The sequence below is a fragment of the Ceratocystis lukuohia genome, assembly GCF_044167205.1.
Source record: "Ceratocystis lukuohia strain C4212 chromosome Unknown Supercontig5_pilon, whole genome shotgun sequence".
Lineage (NCBI taxonomy): Eukaryota > Fungi > Ascomycota > Sordariomycetes > Microascales > Ceratocystidaceae > Ceratocystis > Ceratocystis lukuohia.
The window spans coordinates 3314701-3331165 of record NW_027263524.1 but is presented as its reverse complement, the minus strand read 5'-3'; the positions used below and the strand labels follow the sequence as shown (position 1 = coordinate 3331165).

Sequence of the window (16465 nt, the reverse complement as noted above, 5' to 3'; positions counted from 1 at the left end):
ATCATCGCCGCCATAGCTAGTCCCGCAGACTTTAAATATATTCAATCTCATGCTCAAGTTCAAGCGGTCAGAACTAGTAATCAAGACCTCAACAACCACCATGAACAATGAAGACACAGCTGTCAACTTGGAACTACCCTAAAAAGGAAAGAGACCACTAGCGGGCAGGCAAGGGTCTGCCGAGGAGGCCATTGAGCGAAATGTTTGCGGACTGTCACCGACGTGCTATACCAAAGCCTCATACTCATCTAGGACAAATAATAGCCGGAATCTGGTCTAAGTCTTCTGAACCTTACTGGAACAACCTCTTCTCAAGTCACATGAAGAGGCATGTATGCCACTGTTCTCACTAGCTATAGGACAGTGTCTGCGGAGCCCTGGGGATTCCGAAATGAGACGGCTGGTTCTGGAAGCGAGTGAACAAGAGCAAGAGAGTAGACAACAATGGGACGAATGATAGAGCTTTCCCAGGCCTTGTGCCAAACCTTAAAAGGCCACAGAAGTCACTCGAAATCTAAGCATGCCTATAGCCCCTAATCGCCCAGAAATAGCACTAGAAGACGACATGAGCCAGTTTCCCCCGCCTAGAACACGCCGACGTGTTTCTGCTAAGTAACAGCAAGTAGATGTAGAAAATCACAAACATCAACAAGATGAAAACGCGAAACGACATTGACATCACGCAATATAGAGACATCTGATGTGGATAGATATTGGCATATTCATACACTTGTTCCCATCAATTTGTCCGTCTCCAGACTACCCTACCCGCTCCTCCCCCCAGACACATTAATAGCACATCACGCAAAGGAACAGCACATCAATTCAGAGGGCAAAAAAGGACATAACCAACCGCAGTTAGTCAAGTCAAATATATTACCAACCCCAATTTATTCTCGGTCTCCGCGTGGATTACGTTGTATCCGCCAAGAGTCAAAGCAAAACTTTCCTAGCACCTATTTCCAAGCTATCTTTTTTCCCTCTCCATGCAACATGAGCTTTTTCGTCCGTATTTTTTGTCGTTTTTTTTGAGCTAAAAAGAGGGGAAAGAAGAAGTGTACCGCTATTTAGGCCTTCGTCGTAGAACAGCCAGAGATATTAAAAAAAGAAAGGTCAAAGAGCTTAGGCTATTCAAGTTTGTTCTGCTCCATTAAGAACAAAAGTGGTAAAAAAGGAGAAAAAAAAGAAAAGAAAAAAAAAAAAAAAAAAAAAGAGGTTTTGTTGGTTTTTAAGAGGTTGCACAAGACCGCATATCGTCAAGTTTGTATGCAAGCATTTGTACATTTGCGTAGAGGCAGTAGTGGTGATAGTGAAGTGTGCGATGAAGAGTGTGAGAAGAAGGCTGATAGAGAGTAATAGCAAAACCATCCTTCCCCGTATGAGAAGGATAGTCTACGTCTTTTCTTCCCCATCAGCTTCGTATCAAAAAAGGTGCAAGGAGCAATACCTTGCCCTGTGTTTTCTGATAGATGCAAGAAACCCCGAAATAATGCTGACGCTCAAGAGGAAAAACGATGAAAGATGAAGAGGAGAAAAAAGGAAAAATAAAGTCAGAAAAATAGACGAGGGAGTAGAAAAAAAACAAAACTCCATATGCGCGTCTCATGTCATCCGTCCTTTCATAGTTCGTGCCAGGACAAAAGAAACACCATATGCCCAAAAGTCCCTAATGCCCCCCCCCCCCCCCCCAAAAAAAGGACTTGATTCGTAAAGCTTTTGCACTTAGGGAAAGAGATACTGCTCTTTCATATGCAATCATGCTGTGTATTATGGTGGATGTGAAAAAAGAACTTCCTCGTAGAAAATGTCTCCTCCGTTAAGAATGTAGCGTTGAAGTGGTGATAAAAGAGCAAAGATCCAAGAGGACTCATGAAATACACACCATACTGTCAGAAGAGGCGGAGATGGAAATAAATCAAATGAATGCCTTCTTAGTCATACTCAAGTACGACGAGAAGTTCGGAAGGCTCTCAAAATATTTAAAGCACCATTGCCCGCTCATGGTGGTTGTCACTTCGGTCGCTATGGTAGCAGACGGCTGTTTATTCCACAATGAAGCGGAAAAGAAGGAATCGGGAAAAGAATAATGGGCAAAGTGAAAAGAAAAGAAAAGAAGGGTGAAAAAATCAAAACGCCTAGACTCGTGTCAATGAAAAATGAAACAAGAAAAAAGACTCCCCATATTTGACATGAAAACCCCCATGGCCCCAAATCAACGCCGAAACAAAGTGCCTCCGAAAGACCGACTGCCAGTCTAGCAAGACTAGACCAGACTGCCAGTACAAGAACACAAAGAAGCAAAGATCGCCACAGAGCACTCAATGCCCACGACTAATAGTTCGGAACCAAAGTATATATGCAGTCAACCCTTCCTCGGAGTGCGCAACCAAGGAAGACGAGGCGTTTACTGTAAACGACTTGCATATGCGCAGCAGTATACAGAGTTTGGAGGATAGGAGCAAAGAGAAGAAAAAAAGAGAGAGGATAATGGCGTGGTTGTGGTGGTAAAAAAAAAGTGATAGTACAAAGACGTGCAAGATGACTAGTTTTAAAGTCATTATAAACAATAGAAAGAAAACAAGCAAGTACTGCCAGGTAAACTTCAGTACCGCCTGCATTGGCATGTTTGCAAGCTTATTTTGCCATAACCGCTTGACTGAAATGTAGAAAGGGCAAGGCAACAACATCGCGGAGTAAACAAATGCGGATCCGGGGTATCCGATGCCAAATACAACGAGGAAAAGGGAGGAGAAACGAGCCATAGCACAATAGCAAGCAAACGTGATTGAACGAAAGGGGAAAAGAAAGAACAAAAAAAAGGCCAATGGTAGATAGATATAAGATCGAGAGCAAAAACGCAAAAATCAAGGTTCCATTGTTAAGCTCGACAAGCCTTTTAGTTTTGCTGCCGACCACCGCGGTTGCCATTGCCATTAGGACCGGAACGGCCCTGACCCCGTCCGTAGCCACCACGGCCACGGCCGTTCTGCTGACGCCAGTGGTGGTTGTTGTTAGTGTTTCCGTTACCATTGGCGTTGGCATTTCCATTTCCATTGCTGCGTTGTCCTTGGCCCTGGTGCTGGCCGGGGTACTGGCCGGGGTACTGGCCCTGGTGCTGCTGCTGGCCCTGGTGCTGCTGCTGGCCCTGGTGCTGCTGCTGGCCTTGGTGCTGCTGCTGGCCTTGGTGCTGGCTTTGGTGCTGGCCTGAGTGCTGTCCCGCGTACTGGCCTTGGTTAGGCGCATTCTGAGCAAACCCACTCTGGCCCTGCCAGGTGGCATTCTGCGAGGGCCCGGCAGGCTGAACTTGCGCCTGTTGCTGCGCGGCCCGGGCCGGAGTAATCTGAGCAGTGTTTATAGGCCGGGGGATGTTCTCTGGATTGTCATAGACATAGAGACTCTTGTCGATAACTGACGGGATAGCAGCAATCTCGGTCCCAAGCTCGCGCTCAATGTTGTACAAGTTGAATCGGTCTTCCCAGTTGATCAGATTAATGGCCAGACCCAGATGTCCGTAACGGCCCGAACGACCAATTCTATGCAAGTAAGTCTCGGCGTTCTTGGGGAAGTCAAAGTTTATGACGACGTTGACGGCTTGGATATCGATACCACGGGTCAGCAGATCAGAGCAAACCAGATTGCGGCAGACACCCTTGCGGAAGTCGTGGAAGACTCGGTTACGAGCGGTCTGAGCCATCTTTGCGTGACTATAGAAGCACGAGTAGCCCAGTTCGGTAATCTTCTTGGCTAGCAGCTCAACACGGTTGGTTGAGTTGCAGAAAATAATAGACTGGTTAATCTTGAGGCGGGAAAACAGGGTGTTGAGACAGTGGACCTTGTCTTTTTCATCGACATAGGCATAGTACTGGGTAATACCACGTAGGGTCAGCTCGTCCATGAGGTTGATCTCATGGGGGTTGTTCATGTTTTTGTCAGAAAAGCCCTTGACTTCGACAGGGAAGGTAGCCGAGAAGAGCATAACCTGGCGGTCCTTAGGGTGGTATTGCAACAGTTGCTCAATGACAGGAGTAAATTCAGCGGAAAGAAGTTTATCGGCCTCATCCATGATAAACATAGGACATTCGCTCAGATTAGCGACGTTCTTGCCGGCCAAGTCGAGAATACGACCCGGTGTTCCCACAACGACGTGTACGGGGTCTTGTAGACGAACAATGTCATCACGCAGGCCAGTACCACCAGTGGTAACCATGACATTGATGCCGAGATGCTTGCCTAGAGTTTTGCACACCTGAGAAGTCTGCATAGCAAGTTCTCTGGTTGGTACAAGGATAAGACACTGGATTTTGGAGACCTTAGGATTTATCTTTTCGAGGGCGGGGATGACGAAGGCGGCCGTCTTGCCAGTGCCATTTTTAGCTCTAGCAAGGACGTCGCGGCCAGTCAGGGCAACGGGAATTGCTTCTTCCTGGATAGGAGAGGGCTTTTCAAAGCCGGCTTCGAAGATGCCCATGAGCAAGTCGCGCTTAAGTTGGAAGTCCTCAAACTCGAGGCCCTTGGTGTTGGTAACATCCTAAAGAGATAGGGAAAAAAAAGCATGTTAGCACAAGCGTTCCGTCATGTGACAGGGCAGGAGAGGGAAGAGGGGGGGAGGCGGATAAAAAGGGGAGGAAAAAAAATGAGAGACATGAGGGAATGATAGACAAGCTTTACGCTCTTTCTTTCTGGATGAGGGGCTGTTCCTTACCTCTGTTTGTGTCCGGCTGTCCTTAGCGGGGATGTTCAGGGACTTCTTCCATTCATCACCCTCACTATTATAGCAGGTTTAACAGTAAGCCACAGCGAACAAAGAGAAATATAGTAAAGGAGGTTTTTTTTTGTCATTACCTAATGCTTGTCGCCTTCAACTTGTCGGTAATTGCGTCCGCCATTGGAGTAATCTGATGTGATGGATGAGAAGGAAAAGGAGAAGAGAGGGGGGAGAAGAAACAAAGAGAGGCGTTTCTGTAGAGGATGAAAAGAGGGAGAAGAGGTACAGCTAGTAGCGTAAGTTCAATGAGCGCACAAAATAAGATGGGAAGAACAAAGATAGATGGATTGGCTGGTTGCCTATGCGATCGTCGTCGTTGATGGTGGATGACTTCCAAAAGTATTATGTGAACGTTTGCTGCAGAACCGGAGAAAAAATAGCAATAGATGCAGAGTCTGATTGTATTGGAATTGGTGTTCTCTTGCTAGCCAAGGTTATGGCGAGATTAAGAGATGTAGGAGAACAGTTTGTTGGAGTAGTAGCAGCAATAGCAGGGGGCAGGGCCAAAGAGCACAAGTCAAAGCAAGGCAAATCAAATCAATCAATCGGGTTGATGAGGCTGAGCAAAACAAGGACAGAGCGAGTTGGTAAGTGAAGCGTTCGAAAAGCCGAGTTGATGGCAAATAGGATTGAGATTTGAGATTGGATGGGCAAGGCTGAGTTGGTGATGGTTGTGATTGAAGTTGTTGGCTGAAGGGTGAAGGAAGGAAAGGAAAAAAAAAAGGTGTGTTGAGTGGAAAAGTGGCCAGGCAAAATGCAAAGGCAACCAACTTTGATGAGAGAGGTAAACCCTAAAGTCTAAGCCTTGTAAGACTTTTTGCTACAAAACGGGGGTCTTGTTGGTGGGGCTTTCTTCGGGCTTGGCTGGCGGGTGTGGCGTACTGTGGTTTGGCCGGTAGGGATGTGGCACGTTTTAGGTGGCGTTACATGTAATCCACCTTCTTTACTTTGACCACCACCGAAATTTCCGTCATTGAGTCAGGTCAGTCGGCTTGTAAGCTCTGGCCCCCCCCCCTCCCACCGCCAAAAAACATCTATCAACCCTAGTTGCCCCACTAGTCTAGCAAATATCAGGGTTAGGTCTTGCGAACCAGAACCAACACCAGCAGTAAGAGCAATGGACCTGACAGGGCCCAAGTGACTTGGTCCCTTTGTCGCACTCTTTTGGAAAATGCATATCCAGCGGGTGTCCTTGCGACACATTACGCGATATGCTGCGTATGCTAGGTCATCGCAGCATCTTTCAGCTTTACTAACGACTTCAGTCATAACCCATCGAGCATCTCTCCATACCGAGGCCCTTCATAAAGAAGCATTGTCTGAGCAGCCCGGCGCTACTGCAGCCACCATTGTCCCGGCCCCGCTCCGCAAGCGATTGAAGGACGAGGCTAAGCGCCAGAAACAAGCAAAATCCAACTCTAAGGCTAGCACACAAACCGTCGATGGCTGGGAACTGACGGTGGGTGTTGAAATCCACGCCCAGCTCAACTCCCCCACAAAGCTGTTCTCAGCTGCTTCTGTCGCACCACAGCCCGCCAGTCACAACTGTGTCAACCAGCATGCTGCCCCCTTTGACCTTGCCGTCCCCGGGAGTCAGCCGCTCTTCCAGCCCCCCGTGCTCATCCCAGCTATCCGTGCTGCTCTAGCTCTCGGTTGCACTATCAATACTATCAGTCGCTTCGATCGTAAGCATTACTTTTGGTGGGACCAGCCTGCAGGCTACCAAATTACGCAATACTATGAGCCTTTTGCTCAGGCTGGTCATATCAAACTGCAGGCACGCGATGGGATCGCTGCCGAGGATGGAGAGAGCACTACAGTGCGAATTAAGCAAGTACAGCTAGAGCAGGACACGGCTAAGACATTATCACAGCCAGGCGATACGCACTGGATCGACTTTAATCGTTCAGGAGCGCCGCTAATTGAAATCATCACCGAGCCGGATATGCATCACCCGCGCACTGCCGCTGTTTTTGTACAAAAGGTACAAGCTCTCCTCAAAGCCTTTGATGTGTGTGTTGTAGGTATGGAGTCAGGCGGCTTGCGAGCCGATGTCAACGTCTCAGTTAGACGAACCGACGACCTAGCCAACACGCCACTCGGTGTTCGTACGGAGATCAAGAACCTAAGCACCATCAAGGCCATTGAAGATGCCATCATTGCCGAACGCAAGCGTCAGATCCGCGAGCTGGAAGCTGGAGGTAATATTGCCAGTGAGACACGAGGCTGGACTCTCGGCTCTAGAGAAACGCGGCGACTACGTGGCAAAGAGGGCGAAGTAGACTACAGATATATGCCAGACGCAGACTTGCCTCCGTTGATGATCGCGCCTAGTCTAATTCAGGAACTACGTCAGTCCATTGAAGCCACGCCTGATACCGAGATCGACATGCTTATGTCCAAGTTTGGCTTGAAGCTCAAAGATGCCCTAGCCCTGACTGCCTCCGCCAGCGAAGATAGGCTAGAGTACTTTTACAACGTAGTTGATGCTCTTCACGTACTCCAAGCAAAATCTAGCCCCATAGCTATGGGGGACAACTTTATCGATCATAAACTCAGTTTACTAGCAAGCAACTGGGTCCTTCATGAGTTCGGCCGCTTAGCAAAAGCCGAAAAGGGCCTTGATGCTACGGCAGAAGCTGCCAGTGCCACACCCGACAAAATGGCAGATCTAGTGTCAGTCGACCACCTAGCCGAGCTTCTACACCATCTCCACAACGGTAGGATCACTCTAGGCGTAGCTAAAGAGGTATTCTTCATCATCTTCCTGGACGGACTAGAAGTCGAGAACACATCCGGCAATTCCCCGCACAGAGTTGGTCTATCGGAGTATCTTGAAAAACATAATTTGTGGTTTACTGAGATTGATGCTCTGCAATACCGTGAACTTGCAGAACAGGCTATTTCTAATAATGCGCCACGTAGCTACGAGTTGCTTAAAACAAATGAGCCGCCAAAAGGCAGGGTGATGTGGCTGCTGGGTGATATGCTTCGCAACGGACCGCTGGAGAACATGGTCCCAGCAAACGCAGAAAAGGCACTACGGGAGGTTCTCGCCGAGCTTCGCGGGGCGCATTTACGGGAAGAACGATAGCAATGCTGTCAAGGGTGTAATGGGATAATGTAAATATGTAATTTCAAACATGATGAAGTATACCAATAGCAAAACACAACTTGGAAAACCAAAACAAAACAGTAACTCTCTATTGTCGCATGCGACAATGGCGACATCGGAGCATCCTATGCCCTTTCATCCCCCTCGTCCCTTCTCATGTCTTAGTGCATGCAATTATCTTTCTCCTCAAATTTCATTTCGTAGCCTGCCGATTCAATGAACGAAAGCAGCCTCTCCTCACGTGACATATCGGCTGCTGCTCTCTCCCTGCTTGCTAACATGGTCATGATTCGCTGGTTCTCTTTCTGCCTCGAATGCAGGAGCGAAGCTGACTGGCTCTCCATATGCGAATAGTGCATTATCGCTGCCGTACCAATGAGGACGACAACCAGCGTCGCAAACGCCCCGTTTGACATGTAAACCGGCTTTTGCTTCATGCCCCCCGCGCTAGTAGAGCCCGCTTGCTGCTCATGCCATGCTTCCCAATCTTCCCACGTTGCGTTTCGCCACGCGCTGTTTCCATTGCTTGAATGCCAGCGGCGATCTGCCTGTCGCGCTGCTTCGTGCGCATTAGCTGGAGCTGCAGGGCCGCCAGAGTGAGCAGCACCCGGAGTTACCCATCCAAGACCGTAGGTATCATACGCACGGCGCTTCGCAGGGTTAGACAGCAGTTCATTAGCCAGCACAACAAGACGGTAGCGATCCAATCGAGTAGGCCCGTCTATAGTGCTTTCAGTATGATGGCGGCGGTCAGGGTGGTATAGTTTGACGAGGGCAGCAAAAAGGCGCTTATCATAGACGCTGTCAGGCGAGAGATTGAAGATTTCGTAGGGCGATGGGTTGGGTTTGGTTGGCCAGACAGGGGCATCAGAACCGGAGTTGTGGAAAGACGGGCCGGTGGTGCTCAGGCAGCGTATGTACTGATGTGCAGTGCTCTGAGCAGCCCGGGTTGGGGACATTCGGAGAAAGAAAGACATTTCAGCGGACGAGATGACGCGAGGACAGTTAATATGCGTAGGGAATATATAACAATATTTGTGACAGACAGATGAAATAAGGCCCCAACTTTGCAACTTTGGGGGTATTCAGAAGCTCTGGTGTACAAAAGCAGATCTTCAATCAAGGTACTGAATGGCCCAGTACACAATGATGGCTTAGCAAACTTGTTTCCCTGAAGCTCATGACAAAATGCGTACAGGTTTTTGGTTTAAGAGCAAAGGCTGGGATGCCCGTTTGCGCTATTTGCAATTGGCTGAAGCTGTCGTTGCGTAGTCTTTGCGGCAGAATGAGAAAATTGTGAGCAAGATATCTTCGCGATTCTACAAATGCGTGTCAGCTGCTACATGGGGGAGGGAGTGAAGGTCAGTACGAAGTGGAGAGCGGTGTGTCCCATAGCCGACTTTTACCCGATAGTGTATCCTGAACCCTAACGATCTCATTTCTAACCCTACAGAATCTGGTACAGCGTGTAGGATGGCGGAGACAAAGTTTGCCTGCCCGGATCGTGGAGAAACTCCTTGGCATTAGGAATTCAATTCGGTCCTTTTGTCTTTTCTAGTTTATTCCGCGTATGTCGAGAGACATTACACACGCTATTTCTTCATCTTTGCTAGCTTCATTTTGCAAAAGCAAGTCATGAAGTCAGATAAAGAACATGGAAGAATCTGTCCGCTACTAAATGGGTATTTACTTCTAGGGGCCGAAATCATTATCATGTTGACGTGTGCGTATTTGTGTGTCTATCTCTATAACCTCCCACCACTGCCTCTTCATCCGCCATCTTGTTGCTGTATCAGCGCCACTTGCACTGTCATGGGACCGCTTAAATGTGTCTACTTCGATACTAAGTACTTGGATGGTAAGCTAATGCTTCGACCCCCATGTCACGTACTTTCGGCCATGATGGACAAAACAGTCGCAGTATAGATATTCCTTTTTTAACTCCTTACCATATGCTTAATTAGCTGAATAGCAAAGGATACTAGCCGTACGCTGAGCCTGCCTCACAAATCCTGAGCGGGAAAAGGGAAGATTGACTAGCCTAGTTGTCAAGCTTCAGATCCAGGCCTTGTCTTGTAAGTTTGTCACATGGGAATCCTGTTTCAAAAGCGACTGGTGGAATTGTAACGGGCCGGTCCAAAAGCCCGGCCAAGCACGCTATCAACCTAACCTCTCACAACAATCACAGCTAAGGAGTGTGCTGTGACTCGTAACTCGCTATTCACAGCCAAGTCAAGTCCCCTTTGATCTCTGAAGAAACAGCTTGGCCATCCCAAAACTCATGTTCTTTTCTTTTGCTTGAGAAAAGCTGTTTGACGGCAACGACGTGGACACGGTATGTACTACATGTAATTTTGACCGCAGGGATTATTGTTGTCTAATTGTTAGACGGAGACAAAATGTAAGAATTAGAAAGAGATTACACATGTAGGGATACGTATGCAAGTAAGCATAGAATGACTGTAAGAGAAGCATTCACAGTACTGTAAGGATGGCCATAGGCGCGCGGGAGATGCAATACACACCAATCCTCCAGGTAAAAGCCCCGCGATAGACGGAAAGTCACTAGCAATTACCGTTATACAAATTTTAGAAACTCCGCAGTAACAAATTTGCTAGGGATCCGGTACTTTGCTTGCCTGGTAAGGCCCAGCGGCCTTGAAGCCTAAATAGGACAACTCCTCGGCTGCATTTCTTGGAAACCTTGTTGCTCCTTTTCACCATTTCATCCTCACGTAGCAAGAAGCCTCCCTGATTGATGCCGAGCTTGCCGTTAGATTAGAAGCTTGTTGTGTTGGTAAGCAGAAGACGACTCCGGTCAACCCCTCTACCTCACCCTTCTGTCCTCATCCCCCCTTCCATGGATAGCAGCAGAGAATATAGGTCCTGAGACATGGGAAGGGCAGAATAGGAAAAGCTAGTGACACGAGGAAAAACCTAAAGCGGCCAAAAGTTGCGTGTAAGTGCTAAGCGGATAAAAAGTAATACAAAGAGGATCATCGGCGGACAAAGTAGACAAGAAACTCGGAAAGCTAATCCAAGTCCTAAGTAAAGTGCCAAGCAAAGAGAAGAGTTAGCGCATCAGATACCAGCTGCAAAAGGAGAAATAAAAAACTACGAGACTGAAAAGCTGGGCGAGCGAGACAGTAATGATATAAAGACCGCAGCCAGCACTTGTCTAGGCTCGAGTCTCGTCAATCTTCTTCTTCTCTTTAAACCATCTCACCCTACCCATCAGCCACCGCTCTTTTAGATACATTTATCTTGTCTTACTTACCCTGTTTTCACCATGCGTCTCACAGCCCTCTCAGCTATTCTTCTAGCTTCTACTGCCTCTGCCGCCCGGCCCTTCCTTGAAGAGCCTGATACTGGCATTGATCTCGCTCTCGGCGACCTGTCAGCGGGCACGCTCCCACCTCTGGATGCCATGATCGGACTTAATGACTTCCAGTGGGCAGCTGAAAAGTATTTACCCACTCGGAACTACACGTACTACCGTAACGGAGCAGGCGGTGAGTGGTCGTACCGGAACAATCTCGAGGTGTTCAACCGCTATCTCCTGCGGCCGCGAACACTTGCCAATGACATTACGGGCATTGAGTCGTCGCTGACGTAAGTGCTTTAAATCTCCATCATCTGCCACTGGGGGGAGCCCCGCAAGTGTTACACACCACAATACACACCATAATACTCACCTTTATCTTTTTTCATAGCACCACTATTCTGGGCCATAACTTTTCGTCGCCATTCTTCATTAGTCCTTGTGCACGAGCCGACTATGCCCACCCAGACGCTGAGCTGAACTTGATCCAAGCCGCCAACGACGCCAATATCCTGTACATGGAATCTGGCTTCTCAGCCAAGACCATGGAAGACCTTGCTGCGTCACGTGGTACCAGTCAGACCATCTTCAATCAGCTATACACAAATGATAACATTACTGCAACGCAGATCCTGTTCGACCGTGTAGCTGCATCAGGAGGCAAGGCTATTGTCTGGACTATTGACGCACCTGGCTCGCCATCGCGCCAACGCGCGTCACGTTTCTCCGTTGGCTCAGCTAACAGCCGCTTCATCACACTGACTTGGGACGTTTATCATCGTTTCACCAACATGACGTCGCTACCTATCATTCTCAAGGGCATTCAAACCGTTGAAGACGCCCAAGCGGCAGTGCGCCATGGTGTAAAGGCGATCATTCTGTCGAACCACGGCGGTCGCAACTTGGATGGCTCGCCATCTCCGCTCGAAATCGCTATTGAGATCTACAGGAAAGATCCATCCATTTTCCGTAAGATTGAAGTCCTAGCTGACGGCGGTGTCCGTTATGGCTCAGATGCTTTGCGATTGCTGGCTCTAGGTGTCAAGGCTGTCGGCCTAGGCCGGCCTATTATGTTCTCCAACATCTACGGCAAGGAAGGCGTGGCCAAAGCCATTTCCTTGTTCCGCAACGAATTGATGAACGATGCGGCGAATCTGGGTGTAGGAGACATCAAAAAGATTGATGCTAGCTACGTGAACTGGACACCCAACAACTGGTACTCATAAGGGAGGCGTGGCTGGGTGCTAGTGAGGGTAGGCCTTTTTCTCGTTTCCTATTTCCCTTCTCTTCTTGTACATACCTTATGAATTGGCCTCGGCCCTTCTCGTGCGCAAACCTGCACTTCTATCCGTATTTTAAACTTACATTTACCCATAACGCCTCGTCCAAACAGCACAGTATTGAAGCGGTGGCTTTGTGCCTCCGCACATGTGTGTAACCATTTCCATTGCCAACATGTGAGACACGTGTAGTAATATGTGACGAATCGAAATTCGGATGTAATCCTAGAAGCGAGAAAGTACGTCTTCATAGGAACAAGTGTCGGCTAAATAGGCTGCAATTTACTGACTTACAGGGCTCTTTTGGTTTGTTCAAATGAGGCAGCAATATTGACCTATTAGATGATGTCAGCTAGGAAAAGAAGCACTTACATGACAACAAAATTAAGACTGTCAAGTACAATGTCAAGTCGATCACCCGGGCGGAACCAAGAAGGAATAGCCAAGAGCCAAAAATCCATAGGCCAAGAAAATATGAAACAGAGACGCAGAAAAAAAAAGAACAGATGAAACTTTGTAGGAAGAGGGGAGAGTGCGGATTTGGCGGTTTTGGTCTGTCGTGAACGGGATGTCATTATCGTGTCAGAATGGCTTTAAGCCTAGGAGTCGTTAGAAGAAGTCGTCATGGCTCATTAATGTCGCAGTTAAGCTGCTATTAAAATACTAATCATTAAATTATTTATGCACATTTATTTTAGTGGGTTGCGTAAGTCACAGGGGAACTAAACATACCAACGATCAATAGAAATCAAAGCTTTTTTTCATTATCATGATTGTCATCTAAAACGCCCTATATTGAAAGGATGTGTGTTAGTAGTGAAGCCATGAAGCTAGTTATAATGGAAATTCATACACTTTAGTACCCACCACATCAGCGCAGCCAGGAGCACTCAAAACTCATCATCGTCGTCGCTGTCCATCCCGCAAGGACAATCCGAAATAGGCGTTCCTCGCATCCCTTGTACCCTGTCGCTGCTGGTCACCGTGGTCGCTGCCAGAGTTGCATCCTTGCTATTGCTAGAGACCTTGCTTAGGTCGCGGCCACCCCATACCACATCGAAGAAGGTGAACATTGAGTACAGCTTGATGAACGAGTGGTAGTATGCCCAAAGGATGTATAAAGGGAACATGCCAATGTCGCGGGGGTGATCGCCGAAGTAAGCAGCCAGCTTCTGGGCCTTGAAAGCGGAAATCCAGAGAACGAGACCAACAAGCATAGACATACGCGTCGAAGAGTCAGCATCTGCATACCAGGTAGTTCGGGTGAGTCCAAACATCAGGGTCGAGTCGATGGCCAGCGAGAAGTTGAAGAGTGTGTAGACAAAAACAGCCCAAGAAGTCCATGGAGTGCGCCACCAGCAACTTCTATCGTCAGTGAACATCGAGGCCGGATTGCTACGCCAAGTAGTACGAGCCCAGCGGAGGCACTGTGACAGGAACTTGGGATAAGTGCCCACAGTAGTCACAATCCTTGCATCCGGGTGGTTTTGGACCTTGATCTTCCAGCCAGCCTTGACAATCTCACGGGTAATGAAATTGTCATCGTCAGCATTCAGGGGACCATACTTGCCCAAGAAGAACATCTCTTCGGTGAAGTTATGCTGGAAAGACTCGTTCTGGAAGATCTGGGTGCGGTAGACACAGGTTCGGCCCGAAATTACAAAGATGCCGCCGTCAATGGCGTTGGTCGACTGGATCTCAAAGTTGTGGCGCTCTAGGTAAATAGCTCCAAGCATGTTCCAGAAAGCAGCAAAGTTGAAGTGTCCAGGAGCAGTACGACGGACCTTCTTGATAGTAGCAACACCTCCAATACTAGGGTCCTCAAAGGGGGCGACAATAGCAGTGAGAAAGTTACGAGAAGGCCAGAAGACATGGTCATCGACCAGAACTGTGATCTTAGTAGAGATAGAGGCAATGACAGCGGATATCTGCTTGCGCTTATTGGCTTCATCGATGGCACAGACACGGATCTTGGTGCTAGGGAAACAAACCCGGTACTTCTCCATGGCCTGGGTGAGGGAAGCAAGCAGGCCTTTACCAACAGTAACGACAATCATCTCGCCAGGGCCTGCTTCCAAAGTTGTCCGAATGCACTCAGCAAAGTCGACGTTCAGCGGATCGACCGTTGGAACGATGATAGTAGCATCGGAAGCTCGGTACGTAGGGTTAGCTGGGATGGGGCAGGGACGACTGAGGAAAGTGTAGGCAAACTGGTGGATGATGGCCCGCACGAACTTGAAACAAAAAACGAATATAAAGGGCCAGTTTTGCGGCTCGGCCAACTGGTAAGCCCAAACCAGAGCCAAAGAAAGGTAGTAGAAGATGGTCCACATTTTCCTAGTGGTCCTAATGTTAATAGTTAGTATGAAAAAGAAGAGTCTGGCAGTGAAAATAGAACGTTTGCAAGGTGAAATTGATGAAGGGGGAAGTTATGAGCATGCAAAACTCATCGTGATCACTCACTTCTTATACACCGTCGTAGCCTTTGTTTTATCATCGTGGCCAGCAACCAAGTATCCTTTAGGCTCGGTTTCGGAAGCCCGAAAGCAATTCCTATTCTCTCACCAAGCAACCAGAAAGCCATTCATCGGCCTTGTCCGGCTGCAAAGATTGAAGCCTCGAAAGTCTTGCTACCTTTGTTCCATGGCAGCAGGATAATAGACAAAGCCACTATAGGCTTTGTTCAAAACAATAAGATTCATTTTAGTGCCTTTCAACATACTTTGATCGAGAAGAAGGCTATGGAATCTCGTTTTATATACGCCTTACCCGTATCGGATGTTCATCTCGTACTAACGTCAGTCTTCTTTCACCTAATTTTAAACATCGCGCGTTTCATCTGCGTGCCGGGTACATCAGATCACAGAATGCACATAAGACTTTAAGCTTATTTTTTAAGCCACGGAATGGCTTTCCGGCGCACAGAAAGATGTTGTGATTGTGGCACTGCAGAAGCAAGACAAACCTGCATGTGCCCAAGACACCAAAGGCGCCAAAGATAAAAGAGATGGGTTCAAAGAACAGGGAAGAAGGTAGAACAAAGATATCCCACTCCATTCCTTTCCAGGTGATTATTCTTCAAAGGATGCACGAATGAAGATTTGTTCGTTTAGTAAAAGAACCAAACGCAAGCAACTTGAGGCCTAAAGTAACAATCCCACCAGCCAGTGATATGTAGCTGACTTTGCGATATCAACATCAACTATCCCTTTATTCAGGCCGCCCTCCTTAGGGTTCACTGCAACAATGGCCAATAAAGCACAACGCCACAGACATCAAGGTTCTGGACGCACAAAAAATAAATTCCATAGCTACATAAACTTCAAAAAGGAAAAACAAGGCAAGTACAAGCTGAAGAGGTAGGGCCTCCTCCCCTAATACGCCCCCACTCCCATCTACACAGGGCACACAAAGGGCACACAGACCCACCAAACAAAGTTTGACGCCTGCTGGCTACAATCTCATTATTCAAATTAGGTTTAGCCCTTTTTCTTGTACCACCTAGGCATCATCACAAGGAAATGCTACCTTGTGGTTGCATTTTGTGTGCATGTGTATTTTTCAAGAAGAGCGCCTTCCTAAGTTTTGTGCAGCTTCAAGCTCAAAAGGCCAGAAGTCTAAGGACAGCAAACGCACAACAGACTCTTTATACCTCCGTTTGCTTCATTATGAAGAATCTGCAACTGGCCACCACATTCCAAGAGTATTCTTTTCCTAACAGCAAAGATTTCTTTTCCTTATTTCCTCTCATCATCAAACCTATTCCTGCTCATATTTTATTTCTTGATTCTTCACAACTTCATCAATTCGCCAGGCCAGAGTTGCAATTCCTGGGCAACATGAAAGCAAGCAAAAGCCTTTTTGGACTAAAACAGCAAGAGGGCTTGTCTCCCAACACTCTGCCTGTCAGAAACGATATCGGAAACAGGCTTTCAACACCTGTCTTCACCGCCCTCCTCGCTCATTCGCTCAGCCCAGACAAC

General features: G+C 47.8%; 5 protein-coding genes across 5 annotated transcripts; 2 read left to right on the top strand and 3 right to left on the bottom strand.

The window, feature by feature from the left end:
* Nucleotides 1-2896: 2896 nt before the first annotated feature.
* HOO65_050717 (ATP-dependent RNA helicase DHH1) lies at nucleotides 2897-4886 on the bottom strand (the record flags this gene model as incomplete). Its single annotated transcript, XM_071003264.1, has 3 exons — nucleotides 2897-4528; nucleotides 4703-4766; nucleotides 4843-4886. The coding sequence occupies 3 exons, from the start codon at nucleotides 4884-4886 to the stop codon at nucleotides 2897-2899; spliced, it is 1740 nt and encodes a 579-aa protein (XP_070858776.1).
* Nucleotides 4887-5936: 1050 nt separating this feature from the next.
* On the top strand, nucleotides 5937-7859 carry HOO65_050716 (Glutamyl-tRNA(Gln) amidotransferase subunit B, mitochondrial; the record flags this gene model as incomplete). The annotated part of the gene is made up of 1 exon (XM_071001001.1): nucleotides 5937-7859. The coding sequence occupies one exon, from the start codon at nucleotides 5937-5939 to the stop codon at nucleotides 7857-7859; it is 1923 nt and encodes a 640-aa protein (XP_070858775.1).
* A 182-nt stretch (nucleotides 7860-8041) lies between these two features.
* HOO65_050715 (J domain-containing protein 1) lies at nucleotides 8042-8857 on the bottom strand (the record flags this gene model as incomplete). The annotated part of the gene is made up of 1 exon (XM_071001000.1): nucleotides 8042-8857. The coding sequence occupies one exon, from the start codon at nucleotides 8855-8857 to the stop codon at nucleotides 8042-8044; it is 816 nt and encodes a 271-aa protein (XP_070858774.1).
* A 2312-nt stretch (nucleotides 8858-11169) lies between these two features.
* Nucleotides 11170-12428, top strand: HOO65_050714 (Cytochrome b2, mitochondrial; the record flags this gene model as incomplete). The annotated part of the gene is made up of 2 exons (XM_071003411.1): nucleotides 11170-11492; nucleotides 11594-12428. The coding sequence occupies 2 exons, from the start codon at nucleotides 11170-11172 to the stop codon at nucleotides 12426-12428; spliced, it is 1158 nt and encodes a 385-aa protein (XP_070858773.1).
* A 944-nt stretch (nucleotides 12429-13372) lies between these two features.
* Nucleotides 13373-14815, bottom strand: HOO65_050713 (chitooligosaccharide synthase NodC; the record flags this gene model as incomplete). The annotated part of the gene is made up of 1 exon (XM_071000999.1): nucleotides 13373-14815. One exon carries the CDS (start codon nucleotides 14813-14815, stop codon nucleotides 13373-13375), a length of 1443 nt encoding a protein of 480 aa, XP_070858772.1.
* Nucleotides 14816-16465: the final 1650 nt, after the last annotated feature.